The following is a 13,973-nucleotide window of genomic DNA, read 5'->3' as shown; positions in this document are numbered from 1 at the left end:
TCATAATTGACAGGTATCGAATCGCATCACTACATTGACACGACTCTCGACAATACACACATACGCACGGATAGCTGCGGAAATTATGACAAAATGAACTTGATACTTTGAAAGTTTGAATATTTTCTTACTTTCTTTTTTAATATTTTTATTTTGTTTAGTGCGTGCGTAGACTCAAATGTTTTGTGTTATCTGTTGTTCAATTCCGTTCAGTGCCGAATTTGGGCTCGGATTATTCGATTGGTGTCATTTTCATAGTTTTCGGAAAGTAAGCGTTCGAAATCAAAAATCAAATGGTGCCAACGCAAAACTAACTTTTTACATGCTTTTATTTAGTTTCATATGTAAAGGATGTATGTATGTGTGTTTGTTTGTATGTTTCTATGTAACCGACCTCTTCCAACTCGATTTTTACCCATTTTAAACGGACCGATTTCGTTCAAACTTTGTAGACTTATCAAGGACCGGTGGCAAATTAATACCTCGTAGAAATTAATCAAGGGTCAGGAATCCCTGACGTGGACACTTAACAGCCCAGATGAACCTGAAGAGATATGAATATACTATCTTAAGAAAAGTTGTTCAGCGTGATGAGCACATTTTAGCGCCATACGAAAATCGAGGATGTAGAATCCCTGACATGGACTCCAGCCCAGCCGAACCTGAAGAGATTTGAATATACTTTCAAGAAAAGATATTTAGCGTGATGAGCACTTTTTCGCCATATCTTTTATACTAATTATTCTCATAACAATACTAAATTTTCCGCCTACTGTTAGTATTAATATTAAAATTATTTTGTTCGGTTCATCACAAAAACATGTTTTTAAGTTTTTTTAATCTACAATGTGATAGGGGTGGGACTTCTAACCCGTTAAGGCTGAGTACTACATCTAATTTTATCGACAAAAAAAATAATATGGGGGTTGAACCCCTAATTGAAAATATTGAAAAATTGTGATTTTTTCGGTAAAAATAATTCACAAATGATTTTTTTCTCACCAAAACATTATCAAACATTTGAAAAAAGTAATGAATTAGTTAGCCAAGGTTATTAGCTACCGTTTGTCGTTTTTTTTTGTTTCTACGACGCATACAACCTTTGATATCAAAAAAAGTAAAAAAAATATTAAAATTGCCATAATTTTAAGGGGGAGGGGATTCGACCCCTTCGACCCCCGACTTTTGTCGATAAAATTAGATGTAGAACTCAGCCTTAACGGGTTAGAAGTCTCACCCCTATCACATTGTATATTTTATTATGGTTTTATATCAATGGTTTTCGGGGTCGCCAAGATAAAAAAAAAACAATTATGGTAACGAACGTGACAAGACCTGGGTGGAACAAACAAAATCCATAAAATAAATTAAACATCAATTCTTTATTTTCACGATATTTGTTTGAATATGCGAGGAATGAGCCCGTAAATTCATATTTCTTGCCTGTCTTGGGTCAATTAATTCCGGAAGAAGACAATTTTTATAAAATCGAATGATTCACTCCGTATTCGATATTAGCGACCCCAAAAACAATGACACTCATGTCGAAAAATGACAATGCCAGAATCTCTATAGAGCTTTGTCCCACCAAAAAAATATAGTGTACAGACATGCCAAATGTAGCATTCTATTGCTGCTCTATTAGTGATAACTAAAAACATGATTAAAAGCCTTTAGATCTTGCGGTTTCTATATGAATCTAAGTACAAAATATTACATTTAGGTTAGGTTAATTGCAGTTATAATGGTAGAAATAATTAAATTACAATGCTATCATAGGGTGTTTAGCTATGAAAGGAAGGAATGTCATCACTCATCACCAATATCACCTTTAGTAATCCTACTTTAATTCATAATCATAACGAAACAACAATGTAAACAGAACAGACAGAGCGAATGTCAAATAATGACTTTTTGGACATAATGACACACGCACGCCAATGAGGTTTCGTTACATCTAATCACTAACGTTCAAACACGAAATCATAATTATAATATGCATTCATTATAATATATATTATAAAAAAAAATTAACCAGCAGTATGTATTAAAACCAAATTCATATTAAAATTCGTACACATTACATTAATAAATCTTTTTTTTATTGAATGACTCGTTTTGTTCCTTGTGCAAGCGTACTAAGAAACGCAGAGGGTCGCGATAAATACAGGAAATAGGCCTTGGGTTTTTAAAATTCTTTTTATTTCCTAATTTTTATCCGCAAGTTTATCAGAATAATAATTAAGTAACCAAGGGTCTGATTTTCATTGCATAATTTTGATTAATTTACATTTTTTGTACATTGATGAAATTAAGTGGGGCAGGATCTGGCATGGTTATTTATATATTTATGTCGGCGCCATCTTGAACTTAGATTTTCACTTTATTCGTTATAAGCGACCCCAAAAACCATGAAAATGACACCCATGTTGGAAAGTTGGCAAATCTTGTCGGCGCCATCTTGGATTTTGATTTTGACTCCATATTCGCTATAAGCGACCCCAAAAACCATGAAAATGACACCCATGGTGGAAAGTTGGCAAATCTTGTCGGCGCCATCTTGGATTTTGATTTTGACTCCATATTCGTTGGAAAATGACACCCATATGGACTTTTGCAAATCTAGTCGGCGCCATCTTGGATTTTGATTTTGACTCCATATTCGCTATAAGCAAAAAATCTGATGGAAAGTTGTCTAGTCGCGCCATCTTGGATTTTGATTTTGACTCCATATTCGCTATAAGCGACCCCAAAAACCATGAAAATGACACCCATGATGGAAAGTTGGCAAATCTAGTCGGCGCCATCTTGGATTTTGATTTTGACTCCATATTCGCTATAAGCGACCCCAAAAACCATGAAAATGACACCCATGATGGAAAGTTGGCAAATCTAGTCGGCGCCATCTTGGATTTTGATTTTGACTCCATATTCGCTATAAGCGACCCCAAAAACCACGAAAATGACACCCATGATGGAAAGTTGGCAAATCTAGTCGGCGCCATCTTGGATTTTGATTTTGACTCCATATTCGCTATAAGCGACCCCAAAAACCATGAAAATGACACCCATGTTGGAAAGTTGGCAAATCTTGTCGGCGCCATCTTGGATTTTGATTTTGACTCCATATTCGCTATAAGCGACCCCAAAAACCATGAAAATGACACCCATGGTGGAAAGTTGGCAAATCTTGTCGGCGCCATCTTGGATTTTGATTTAACCTCATGTTCAAAATAATATAACGAAACATTCTATATTCAGTAAAGTGTTGCTCGTACAGAATGTGTAAAAAAAAAACATACAAACAGCCGAACATAGTACCTCCTCCTTTTTGTGAAGTCGGTAAAAATATCAAGATTGGTTTGTGAAGTATAATATCAAATATTTTGTACTCGTACAGCGATCTTTTTCAAGGCCATTTTTTGTAACAGGCGACGCAGCGTCCACCCACGACAGCGCTCGAGCGCAGACTGAAATTTCATTTGACATTTTCTATCTAATAAATCTAAATAGTAAACAAATAAAATAACCCTTATTGCTACGCTTTAAAGTTGATGTCTGACAGCAAAATAGGAGGAAAAATTAAACGGGAACTTTTATTTATTTCCCAGACAATTTGTAATATTTTCGTAATTTTTTCCTATAGTATAATTTTTGATTATGTCTGCTTCCCCGGGATATTTTTTTGAGATTCAGAATTATGCGTGTAGTAGCAGTAAAATGTCCCTAAACTCAACCCTTTTTTGTGTGAAGAGGTAAAGAAAAATCGTGTTTGCAATAATAAAATATAACTTTTTTCACATTACAAATCTATATTTTTGGAGATAAAGAAGTGATCTATCTATTGTAAATGTTAGTTATGTTCAGTTAAGTTTCTTTTGGTCGTAATATGCACCGAAAAATAGCTTATTTACGTCAGATTTGAGAACGCGTCCTCGTGGAGGCACTTCAGTACTTTTCGGCAAACCACTAAAGGTCTCAGCACACATATGGGATCGGAAAGGGATCGTAACCGTAACGCCTTTCGCCTCGCTGTCAACCAGGCGTCAACCTACCGTATGCACGTAACGAAAGCGTATCAGCAGCGCCTGTACGTCAACTCGGCTACGGCTAGGCGACACCGACTAGACTAACACGATAGTTAGTCGGTACGGAGAGACGTAAGCGCGGGGACAGAGAAACGTAAGCGTGGGGACGATGAGCCGTAAGCGCGGGAATTTAAGTTCGGAGCCTGTTCCGAGGCGAGGCGATTACGTTATTATTCCGATTAGTGTGCGTTGCAGTAGGGAGTTTAATACAAACCATTCTGAACGGCTCTAGGCGATACGGTGACGACCCCTTTCCGATCCCATATGTGTGCTGAGACCCTAACTCAACATCAAGGTATCAAAACCCAAATTGCGATGTCACTGTAGCAACTGTGTTATAATAACAACTAGTTAACACATTGAAAGCCGTGGTGGTCCCCGGTGACCAACGTTAGCGGAGGATTTTCCTTCAACAGTTTTCTATTGGCAGTCAAAGACTTAATCTAAGTCTTATAACCAAAAGGATAGGATAAAGAATTAAATAACGAGAGTTAAGAGAAAAGTTCTTTTATTTAAAGTAAAGTAGTTTTTGTTACAGAAACTTTAGTTATTTTTACTAGATAAAGACATGATGAGAAATGTAAACGCTCTTTAATTAATCAAAGATATGTAATTCACAAACATGACTGAAACTAAAAGTATGGTGAACGTATTTTAGTACTGTACGAAACGAGAAACGTTCGAAGGTCTGATTGGCCGGTGCGAATGAACCAACCAATTAGAGGGCCGAACGCGCTCTCGTTTCGATATCGTTAAACGTAGAACAAACTCGTACTAAGCCCTCTGATATTTCAAGTAACCCCGAGTACCAATTCGTTATGATTTACCATTGCCCTTCGTGTGTCGTGCGGCTGCTATTGCTGATATGGTGGAATACCTAGCCCTCCACTGTTGTTAAACAATCCTCCTGGTTTTGCTTGTCGTCCCCATACTTTTCCTCTTCCTCGTCCCCCTATTCCCCCTCCACCCAGGATTCCTGCTCCTCCTCCTCCCCATATTCCTGCTCCACCACCTATTCCCCCTCCTCCCCATACTCCTCCTCCTCCCCCGATTCCTGCACCTCCCCCTATTCCTGCTCCTCCCCCTATTCCTCCACCTCCGCCTATTCCTGCTCCACCCCCTATTTCTCCTCCTCCGCCTATTCCTCCACCTCCCCCTATTCCTCCACCTCCGCCTATTCCTGCTCCCCCCCCTATTTCACCTCCTCCAAAGATTCCTGCTCCACCTCCTATTGATCCCCCGCCCCATATTCCGGCCCCTCCCTCTATTGCTGCTCCTCCCTCAATTCCTGCCCCTCCACCTATTCCTGCTCCTCCCTCAATTCCTGCCCCTCCACCTATTCCTGCTCCTCCCTCAACTCCTGCCCCACCCTCTATTGTTGCTCCTCCTTCAACGCCTGCCCCACCACCTATTGCTGCTCCTCCTTCGATTCCTGCCCCACCACCTATTGCTGCTCCTCCTTCGATTCCTGCCCCACCACCTATTACTGCACCTCCCCCAATTCCTCCTCCTCCGCCTATTATTCCCCCTCCCCCTATTCCACCACCTCCCCCAATAATTCCCCCTCCTCCTATTCCACCACCTCCCCCAATAATTCCCCCACCCCCTATTCCACCACCTCCCCCAAATAATCCCCCTATACCACCGCCTCCCCCTAATATTCCCCTACCCCCTATTTCACCTCCTCCCCCAAATATTCCCCCTCCCCCATTGCCAAGTTTGCCAATTTTTTGTTTCAGTCTGTTCATCAAATTTTCCAATAAACCTGATTTTTTATCAGTGTTCGACATGATATAGTATTGATTTTCTTGATCACCTGTCTTCTTGTGAGTTTTCGATTGTAAAATTTCTTTTAGTTTTTCTTGTAATTGAGCATTAATTAGCGATTGAAGATGACTATTATTTGCGTCTTTATTCGGCTTTTGAATCTGTATCTGAGTGTTTCCTTTTAATAGCGCCTGTAACAGCATCTTTAACTTTATCTGCTCTTGTGTTTGCGTTTGTACGCCTAATTCCTTCTGTATTAGCTCCTGTAACTGTGCCTGTTTGAGCGCTTTTATTTGAGCCAGTAGCTGCGCTAGGGCTTGTTTTTGAGAAGCATCTAGTTGGGTTAGCTCATTGGCATCAATATTTTTTTGAATATGGATTTTACTGTTATTATACACATAAGCAATATTGCTGTCAAACTGTGAATTTATGGAGTCCGAAAAAAAATGATTTTGATCAATTTTAATTTCGCTCTGGCTCTTAATGTGGGCGAAGTAAGATTTGATGAGATTTCCTATATTAAATACCCCTAAGCCATTGAATTTGACGGTAAAGTGATTACCACCATCTGGGCTAGAGAAACAGATGGTATTTGTGGGTTTCTCATTGTTGTTGTTGTTGCCACACATGCATTTACTTGAAGTTAATGAATAAGGAAATGAATGTCTAGCCTCTATTTCGGGTTCACTTTCTTCGCCGGATCTTCTTGTGTAACCGTTTGGTACATTTTCTTCATCTCCATCTGGAGATTCGGCTTGTTCATAATATCTTCTATTTTGTGTTTGATAGTAGTTCCTCAATGCGTCAGGTTGCTCTCTAGCACTGTACGATTTCCTATTTCTGTCATAAAGACTATTTTCTTCATAATTACTTTGATCGGGATCGAATGAGTCACTTTCATATGCGGTACTATATTTAATTTGTAGCAGGAAAAGAAGTATCTGGAATAGAAATGAATACACACTTTAAATATCTACTAAAGTAGCAGTCGTTTTGCTCACTTAACTTTTCCCAAATATACGATATGAAATTGACTAGTATACAATAAATAATGACTATTTTCGATGGCACAGTATCTCCAACAGTCTATAAGTGGCCTCTGCTAACCAAAGGCCTCTTCTTCACAACAGAGAAGGTTTGAGCATTAATCACCACGCCTGCTCAAAGCGGGTTGGCGATTTCAAATTTATAATGAGAAATAAAAAGCCCTGTTTTGTATTGTTTTCCTGCACTGTTTGTCAGTGGTGTCTGAATAATCTTAGAAAATACATATTATGACTGACTTTTTTGGCACGGTATAACTGCATAGCTTTTGAGGAATATGACTAATTCTTCTTGTTTCTTTGTGCAGTCATTTTCATTTTCGATTTTATAAAACTAATAGAGATTTTCAACAAAGGGGTAGAGGACGTCCATTAATCACGTGACTGACCCAATTAGGGGAGGGCTTCGCCAAAAAATCATGAAACATTACGAGGGGGGATTTTTAAACCTTAAACGGGGTGTAGTATTTTCCACTTCCCCATAAAATAGTATATACATTAATAAACTTTAACCAATTTCTAGATGATATTTTAGGTGCTTGTATTACCTACGAAATGCTAACCCACTTATGTCTCCCACATAAGTGGGTTAATCTTTCATAGGTAATTATTACCTACTATGTACAATTAAACTCCACATATCACCAAGGGGTAGGACGGGGTTAAAAATCTCACGTGATTAATGGACTGCCCCTAAAATGTATTGGTATACTTCATTGTGACCAATGTTTGGCAACCTCAAGCCAAGACTATTGAAAAAAACAAAATTAAAATAGTTATTCACTTACCAGAATTTGATAGGGCATCAGTAACATGGTGTCCTTCATAGTTGCACCGGTGTTCTGTGCTCAGGCACAGTGCACAGGCTCCTCTTAGCTCATATCGAGGCCAGGGGGAGTATGGCACGACAAGGTGGTGAAAAAAATTAATTAAAACTACAACGCATTGTAACTGTAGTATTAATTGCAATTAGCTGCGGTTGCATTCAAGCATATAGTTATAAGCAAAATCAAGTGATAAGGGCGAAATTAATTTACGAAAAATAAGTAACTGGCTTTGTCTGCTATTTTGGAACTTTTTCTTTTTTCATACACACACACACAAACATTATTTTAAAATGTTATCTTACATCGAGTTCTATAAACCAGAAAACATAAATAACAAGTCTTTTTAAGCGACTTCAAAAAAGGAGGTTCTCAGTTTGACCCTGTATCTATTACTGTAGTATAGATGGTACACATGTTGGTGGACATGTTTGTTCGCAATGATCTCGCGATTGTCTGAGCCAATTTTGAAGCGATTATCAGGAAATTGTTTGTTACCCTTTTTTTAAGTGGGGCAAATCATCTAATGACTTCTCCCGCCTTGGGCGAGGCGAGAGGGAGTGTCAGACTCTTGCTGATTAAAAACCACCCCGTTCCTACTCCTGCTTTTCGAGTCGGAGCCCCGGCAAACCCTAGCTAGGTAGTCCGCAGCTCCGGATTTGTTACACTTAAGAGCAGATTTTAGTATACTTATTATCCAACTTCGAATTGTTTCATAGTTATTTTATTTGGTAACGTAATCTGTAAGCCTTACGCTGTGATATTTATGCCCGAATACTCAAACGCTACTCAATTTTAAGACGCTCTCAAAAGTAGTTCTATCACTATCAATTGTTTATAAAATGACAGAGATAGCACTACATATATTTAAGTGTAACTTAAAATTGAGTAGCGTTTGAGTATTCGGGCGATGAAGCAAACAGGACATTACATTTTAATGTGTATGTTAAATATATTATTATGTTCCTTATATTCACTGAAATATTACCTACATACAAATATAAGTAAATAAATATGTATAAAATAATGTAAGTCAATAAAGCGCAGGTAAATAAAATCACAGTCATAATGTTTACAATGATTGAAATATGTTTTAAAATAATTGATTATTTTTTTATTTATAATTTTAATTATCAAATCATTTCATTGAGATTTCTTTTTGTTTACGGTGTAAATTAATTATCGATTGCAATTTAAAATTTGGATGTATTAATCTTTGGATTAATCTTGCTTTTTTGGTAGAAATTCGTTATACCGACGTCATTGGTGCGTGCTCTGATTGGCCGGCTCGAATAAACCAACCAATCAGAGCGCCGGACGCGCTCTCGTTTCGATTACTTTTAACGTAAAGTATTAAATTGGGATCGGTTATTAATTTTGATCGTTAGCTAATCATATATGATCTTAAATTTTAAATTAGGTACCCATTATGAGTTTTTGGCAGCTTAATATCTTTAGCCATGCAAACTTATATTTTAAATAGATATTTATAAAAAAACCTTGACCTACACTACGAATTCCCCGAGTCGTGAGTGCAAATCACATCCAGGCTCGAAATATTGATTTGTGGATCACACAAAGTATTGTTCTATGCAGGAATCGAACCCGCGTCACGTTACTGACACCCACACGCGAACCGGGCAGGTTACTTGACTTTTGTACGGAATACTTTCAGCATACCATCAGAGTTCTGAGGAGGATACCCGAAGTATCCTGGTGGTGTGATCATATGAATTCCTTCTATTGGACAGAATTTCGCTACACGGAATTTCATTTGGCATATCACACTTCACATGCCATATAACTTTCTGCAAATTGAGGATTAAGCTATCCGTAATATTGAGGATTATACTAGGCCCGAGTTGATTAGATTGCTTATGAGCTGGCGTGCCCCATCGTAAGCCGCATCATCGCTTACCATCAGGCGAGATAGACGCACAACGCCGACCCGTTACATTTAAAAAAGGTATGAATTGTGACGACATTGAGTTATGTATTCAATGTTTCCTTTAACCTACCATGTTATGAATATGTCTTTCATTTTCTGCCTACACTTAAAATAAGAACAAAGGTATAATTTTATGCAACCATGTTATACGCAATTGTAACCTGCTTAGTTTGTCAAGTTGCTGCAAGTGCAACCGACAAGCAAAAGGGAATCCCAGGTAGGGAATTATGTATAAGGTTCAGGGTTCAGTAATAGTAATTATATTATTATAAAATGCCGTCCTTCGACCAAATTCAAACCGAAGTTTTTTATTCATCAGTCACATAATTATGTGACCACTCATCCAACGATACCTCTACAAGTAAAATCCTTTGTTTTACAAATTACAACAATATTTTTCCATGTAATGACAATAACAAGAAAAAACTGTGAAAACAATTGCCACGGTCATATTAGACCACTGTAACAGTTGCAGCTGACTTCGTGGCTTGACGGTGAGTTTTACATTGCTGTTTCGAACTCCTCATATTCAACATTAGTTTTTTGACTTTATAGTACATCATTATGACATGTATAGTAAATCATTATAACCATAGATATAAATTAAATGTTGCAATGTGTAATTGCATAAATTATAATTTATGCAATTACACAAATGTACATATTATTGACACCAACAATTATGTTGGTAAACATGTATATTTGACGAAAGATAGGTACTATCTTTCCAGGTATTATTTAAGACAGATAGCTGTGTCGCTATCATATTTTATTAATATAACAGCCAAAAACTTGGCTAAACAGGTTGCTCCTATTGAGCAACATTCAAATATTGACATAGCTCAAAATAATTCTATTAGTATTGACATTCCCCATAATTTAAATTAAAAAATAAGACAAGAGAGTCCACCTCTTGCAAATATAACAGTAATGTTATCAATCTGGTTCACCAAAATATACAAGGTTTTTTGAGTAAGGAATTAGAAATAGAACTATTTTTAAATTGTAATAGTATTGATATTATGTGCATTACTGAGCATTGGTTGAAATCTCATCAACTAATGTTCAACTTTGGTAATCATCAGATTGGTAGCTCGTTCAGCAGGGAGAACGCTATACATGGTGGTTCACTAATTTTACTAAACAACAAACTTAAATTTAAAGAACGCAAGGATATAGTTAGTTACTCTGTTGAACGTACTGTTGAAATAGCCTGTGTGGAATTAGAGCGGTTTATTGTTTTAAGTGTGTATAGACCACCTACTGGTTTGTATGACTGTTTTGAAACAGTATTAGATGAAGTACTAAATAAACTCAGTAGTTCAAATAAATTCATCATTACTTGTGGCGATTTTAATGTAAATTTGTTAGAAAATTCTAGTATAAGTACAAAAATTGTAAGTTTATTTGCCTCATTTAACCTCACGAACCTGTTTCTGGAGCCCACTAGGATAACTCCTACTAGTGCCACTTGCCTAGATAATATTTATACTGACATTGTACCAACTAATAAACAAATAATATCATTGCTTGATTCAGATCATTGTGGACAATTAATTTCAATAACAAATAAAGTAAATAAAGTGTCGAAACCACATATTATTGTTAACCCAAAGACTGAAAGACGCATTGAAACTTTCAAATCTAAACTCACTGACAAAATACCTTTATTATTAAGGAATAAAAATTCTAATAACTTGTGTGATGAATTTTTTAACATTTACCATACCGAGTTTAAGTCCACCTTCACACCTAAAACCATACCAGCTCATGGCAATGCGTCTTTCAATCAATGGGCAACTACTGGCATCTATAAGAGTAGGAAACGCCTATATGAACTTTATAACGAGAGAACATATATTAATACAACTGAATTTAGTGAATATGTAAAGAAATATTCTAAATTATTTAAAAAAGTTTGCTCAATTGCAAAATCGTTATACTTGAGCTCTAAAATAAAAAACAGTGACAATGTAATTAAAGCGACCTGGAGTATTATTAACAGTGAAACAGGGAGGTCTAAAGAGAAGAGTAGTGAATTTAGTCTTATAATTGATAATAATGTAATTAAATCGGATGCAGAAGTCGCAGCTGCATTTGAAAACTTCTTTTCGGACGTTCCTGTATCCACTACTAAGTCTTTGAACTCATCTCCCACAGTTGCAGAATCTTTACTAAAAGAAAATGTTGCAGCTTGCAATTTAGGCTTCTCTTTCGAACACATAGATTATACAGATATTGTCAAAACGTTCCATACCTTGAACAAGAAAAAGACTGCAGATCTGTGGGGTAATTCTGTGTACATTACCGGCTCTGTAATAGATATTGTAGCACCCGTATTAGCTCTAATCTTTAATAACTGTGTCGATCGTGGTGTGTTTCCTGATCTCATGAAGAATAGTAAAATAACTCCGTTATTTAAATCGGGTAGTACTTCTGACCCCACTAACTTTAGACCTATTTCAGTACTACCTACATTCAGTAAAATTTTTGAAAAAATTATTCTATATCAGTTGCAAAGATTCTTTAATAGAAATAAATTATTACATGGAAACCAGTTTGGTTTTACAAGGGGTCGTTCAACAACTGATGCCGGTGTTGAACTTCTTAATAACATTTATGATGCATGGGAGGACTCGGCCGACGCATTGGGTATTTTTTGTGACTTATCCAAGGCGTTCGATTGTGTCTCTCATGAAACACTGATCAGGAAGCTATCCCATTATGGAATACGGGGCAGCTCTCTGGATCTTCTTATTTCATACTTGAGTGATAGGATTCAGAGAGTCGACATTAACGGAAAAGTTTCCTCCGGGTCTATTGTTAGGATGGGTGTTCCGCAGGGGTCAATTCTCGGCCCGTTTCTCTTTCTTATTTATATTAATGATTTACCTTACCTTGTGAAGGATAACCATGGGATAGTACTGTTTGCTGATGATACATCTTTATTGTTTAAACTCAAACGTGGACAATTAGTCAGTGATCATGTAAATAGTGCTCTCTCAAAAATAGTACGCTGGTTTAGTGCCAATAATTTATTACTTAATGAATCAAAAACTAAATGCATTAAATTCACAACACCAAATGTTAGACATGTGAAAACCAGCGTGCTAATCAAGGGCGAGGAGTTGGACCCTGTAGATTCAACTGTCTTTTTAGGTATAACTCTGGACGCTAAGCTACAGTGGGCTCCACACGTAGATAAGTTGTCGAAAAGACTCAGCTCTGCAGCATATGCCGTTAAAAAAATTAGAAATTTGACCGATGTAAATACAGCGCGATTAGTATACTTTAGTTATTTTCATAGTATCATGTCATATGGTATCCTCCTGTGGGGAAATGCTGCTGACATTCAGTCTGTCTTTGTGCTGCAGAAAAGAGCCATTCGATCAATTTATAATCTTAGTCCGAGGCACTCTCTTAGGGAATTATTTAAAGAAATTAATATATTGACTGTTCCTTCTCAATACATTTATGAAAATGTAGTGTATGCTCACAAAAACATTAATTTATTCAAAAAGTATTGTGATATACATAATATAAACACTAGAAATAAAAACAAATATATTGTTCCCACTACTAGACTTAAGAAAATAAGTGGTTCGTTCAGATGTCAATGCATACGCTTTTACAATAAAATTCCCAGCGATATTCAAAGTTTGAGCCTGAATAAATTTAAAAATGTTATTAAAGAAAAACTGTATAGTAAAGCTTTTTATAAAATTAAAGACTACTTAGATGATAGTCAGGCTTGGGAGTGAGCCGCTATAATGTCCACACAGGTCATGTTGACATGTTTGTAACACAAGTTACATTTTTATACAATTTGACATGATATACATTAATATCATTCGATATTTTTTTGTTTTCACATATTATTTTTAAAATTGTTAGTTTGAGGACCGTGCGAGAGTTTGCCTAGTCATTTCACTTTTAGTTAATTATATTCTGACAGTGTGAGCATTTGTGTGGCCTACCCAAATGTTCTTTTGGTAGGTATTGTTCGTCGGATCATTCAGCAACAGCCGTCAGCTGAGCTCATTGTAAACTGACACATGCGTGCTGCCATCTGAACAGGTCCGCTCAAACTGCTGTGGTTCTTTCCTCAAAAGACCACTACAGAATAAACTTGCACGGTTCTCCGACATCTTTAATTGATTTTGTCTGGACTTTAAAAGAGACTATGACCTCTGAGTTTGTTTCGGCATTTCTTCTCAGAGTAGTCGGATAGGAAATGCCGGCCTCATCTAGCTATTTGAAATATTGACGTGTAAAAGTGTTATTTTATAATCTATTTACAGAA

At 36.8% G+C, this 13,973-nt stretch overlaps 1 protein-coding gene across 1 annotated transcript; it reads right to left on the bottom strand.

Annotated features, from left to right (window-relative positions):
- Nucleotides 1–4,942: 4,942 nt before the first annotated feature.
- Nucleotides 4,943–7,853, bottom strand: LOC118280631 (keratin, type I cytoskeletal 9-like). The gene is made up of 2 exons (XM_035600861.2): nucleotides 7,687–7,853; nucleotides 4,943–6,796 (listed from the first exon to the last, which is right to left on the bottom strand). The coding sequence occupies exons 1-2, from the start codon at nucleotides 7,723–7,725 to the stop codon at nucleotides 4,943–4,945; spliced, it is 1,893 nt and encodes a 630-aa protein (XP_035456754.2). The 5' UTR covers nucleotides 7,726–7,853.
- Between the last annotated feature and the right edge of the window lie 6,120 nt (nucleotides 7,854–13,973).

The sequence above is a fragment of the Spodoptera frugiperda genome, chromosome 16 (genome assembly GCF_023101765.2).
Source record: "Spodoptera frugiperda isolate SF20-4 chromosome 16, AGI-APGP_CSIRO_Sfru_2.0, whole genome shotgun sequence".
Lineage (NCBI taxonomy): Eukaryota > Metazoa > Arthropoda > Insecta > Lepidoptera > Noctuidae > Spodoptera > Spodoptera frugiperda.
This window is presented reverse-complemented; position numbering and strand designations above follow the sequence as displayed.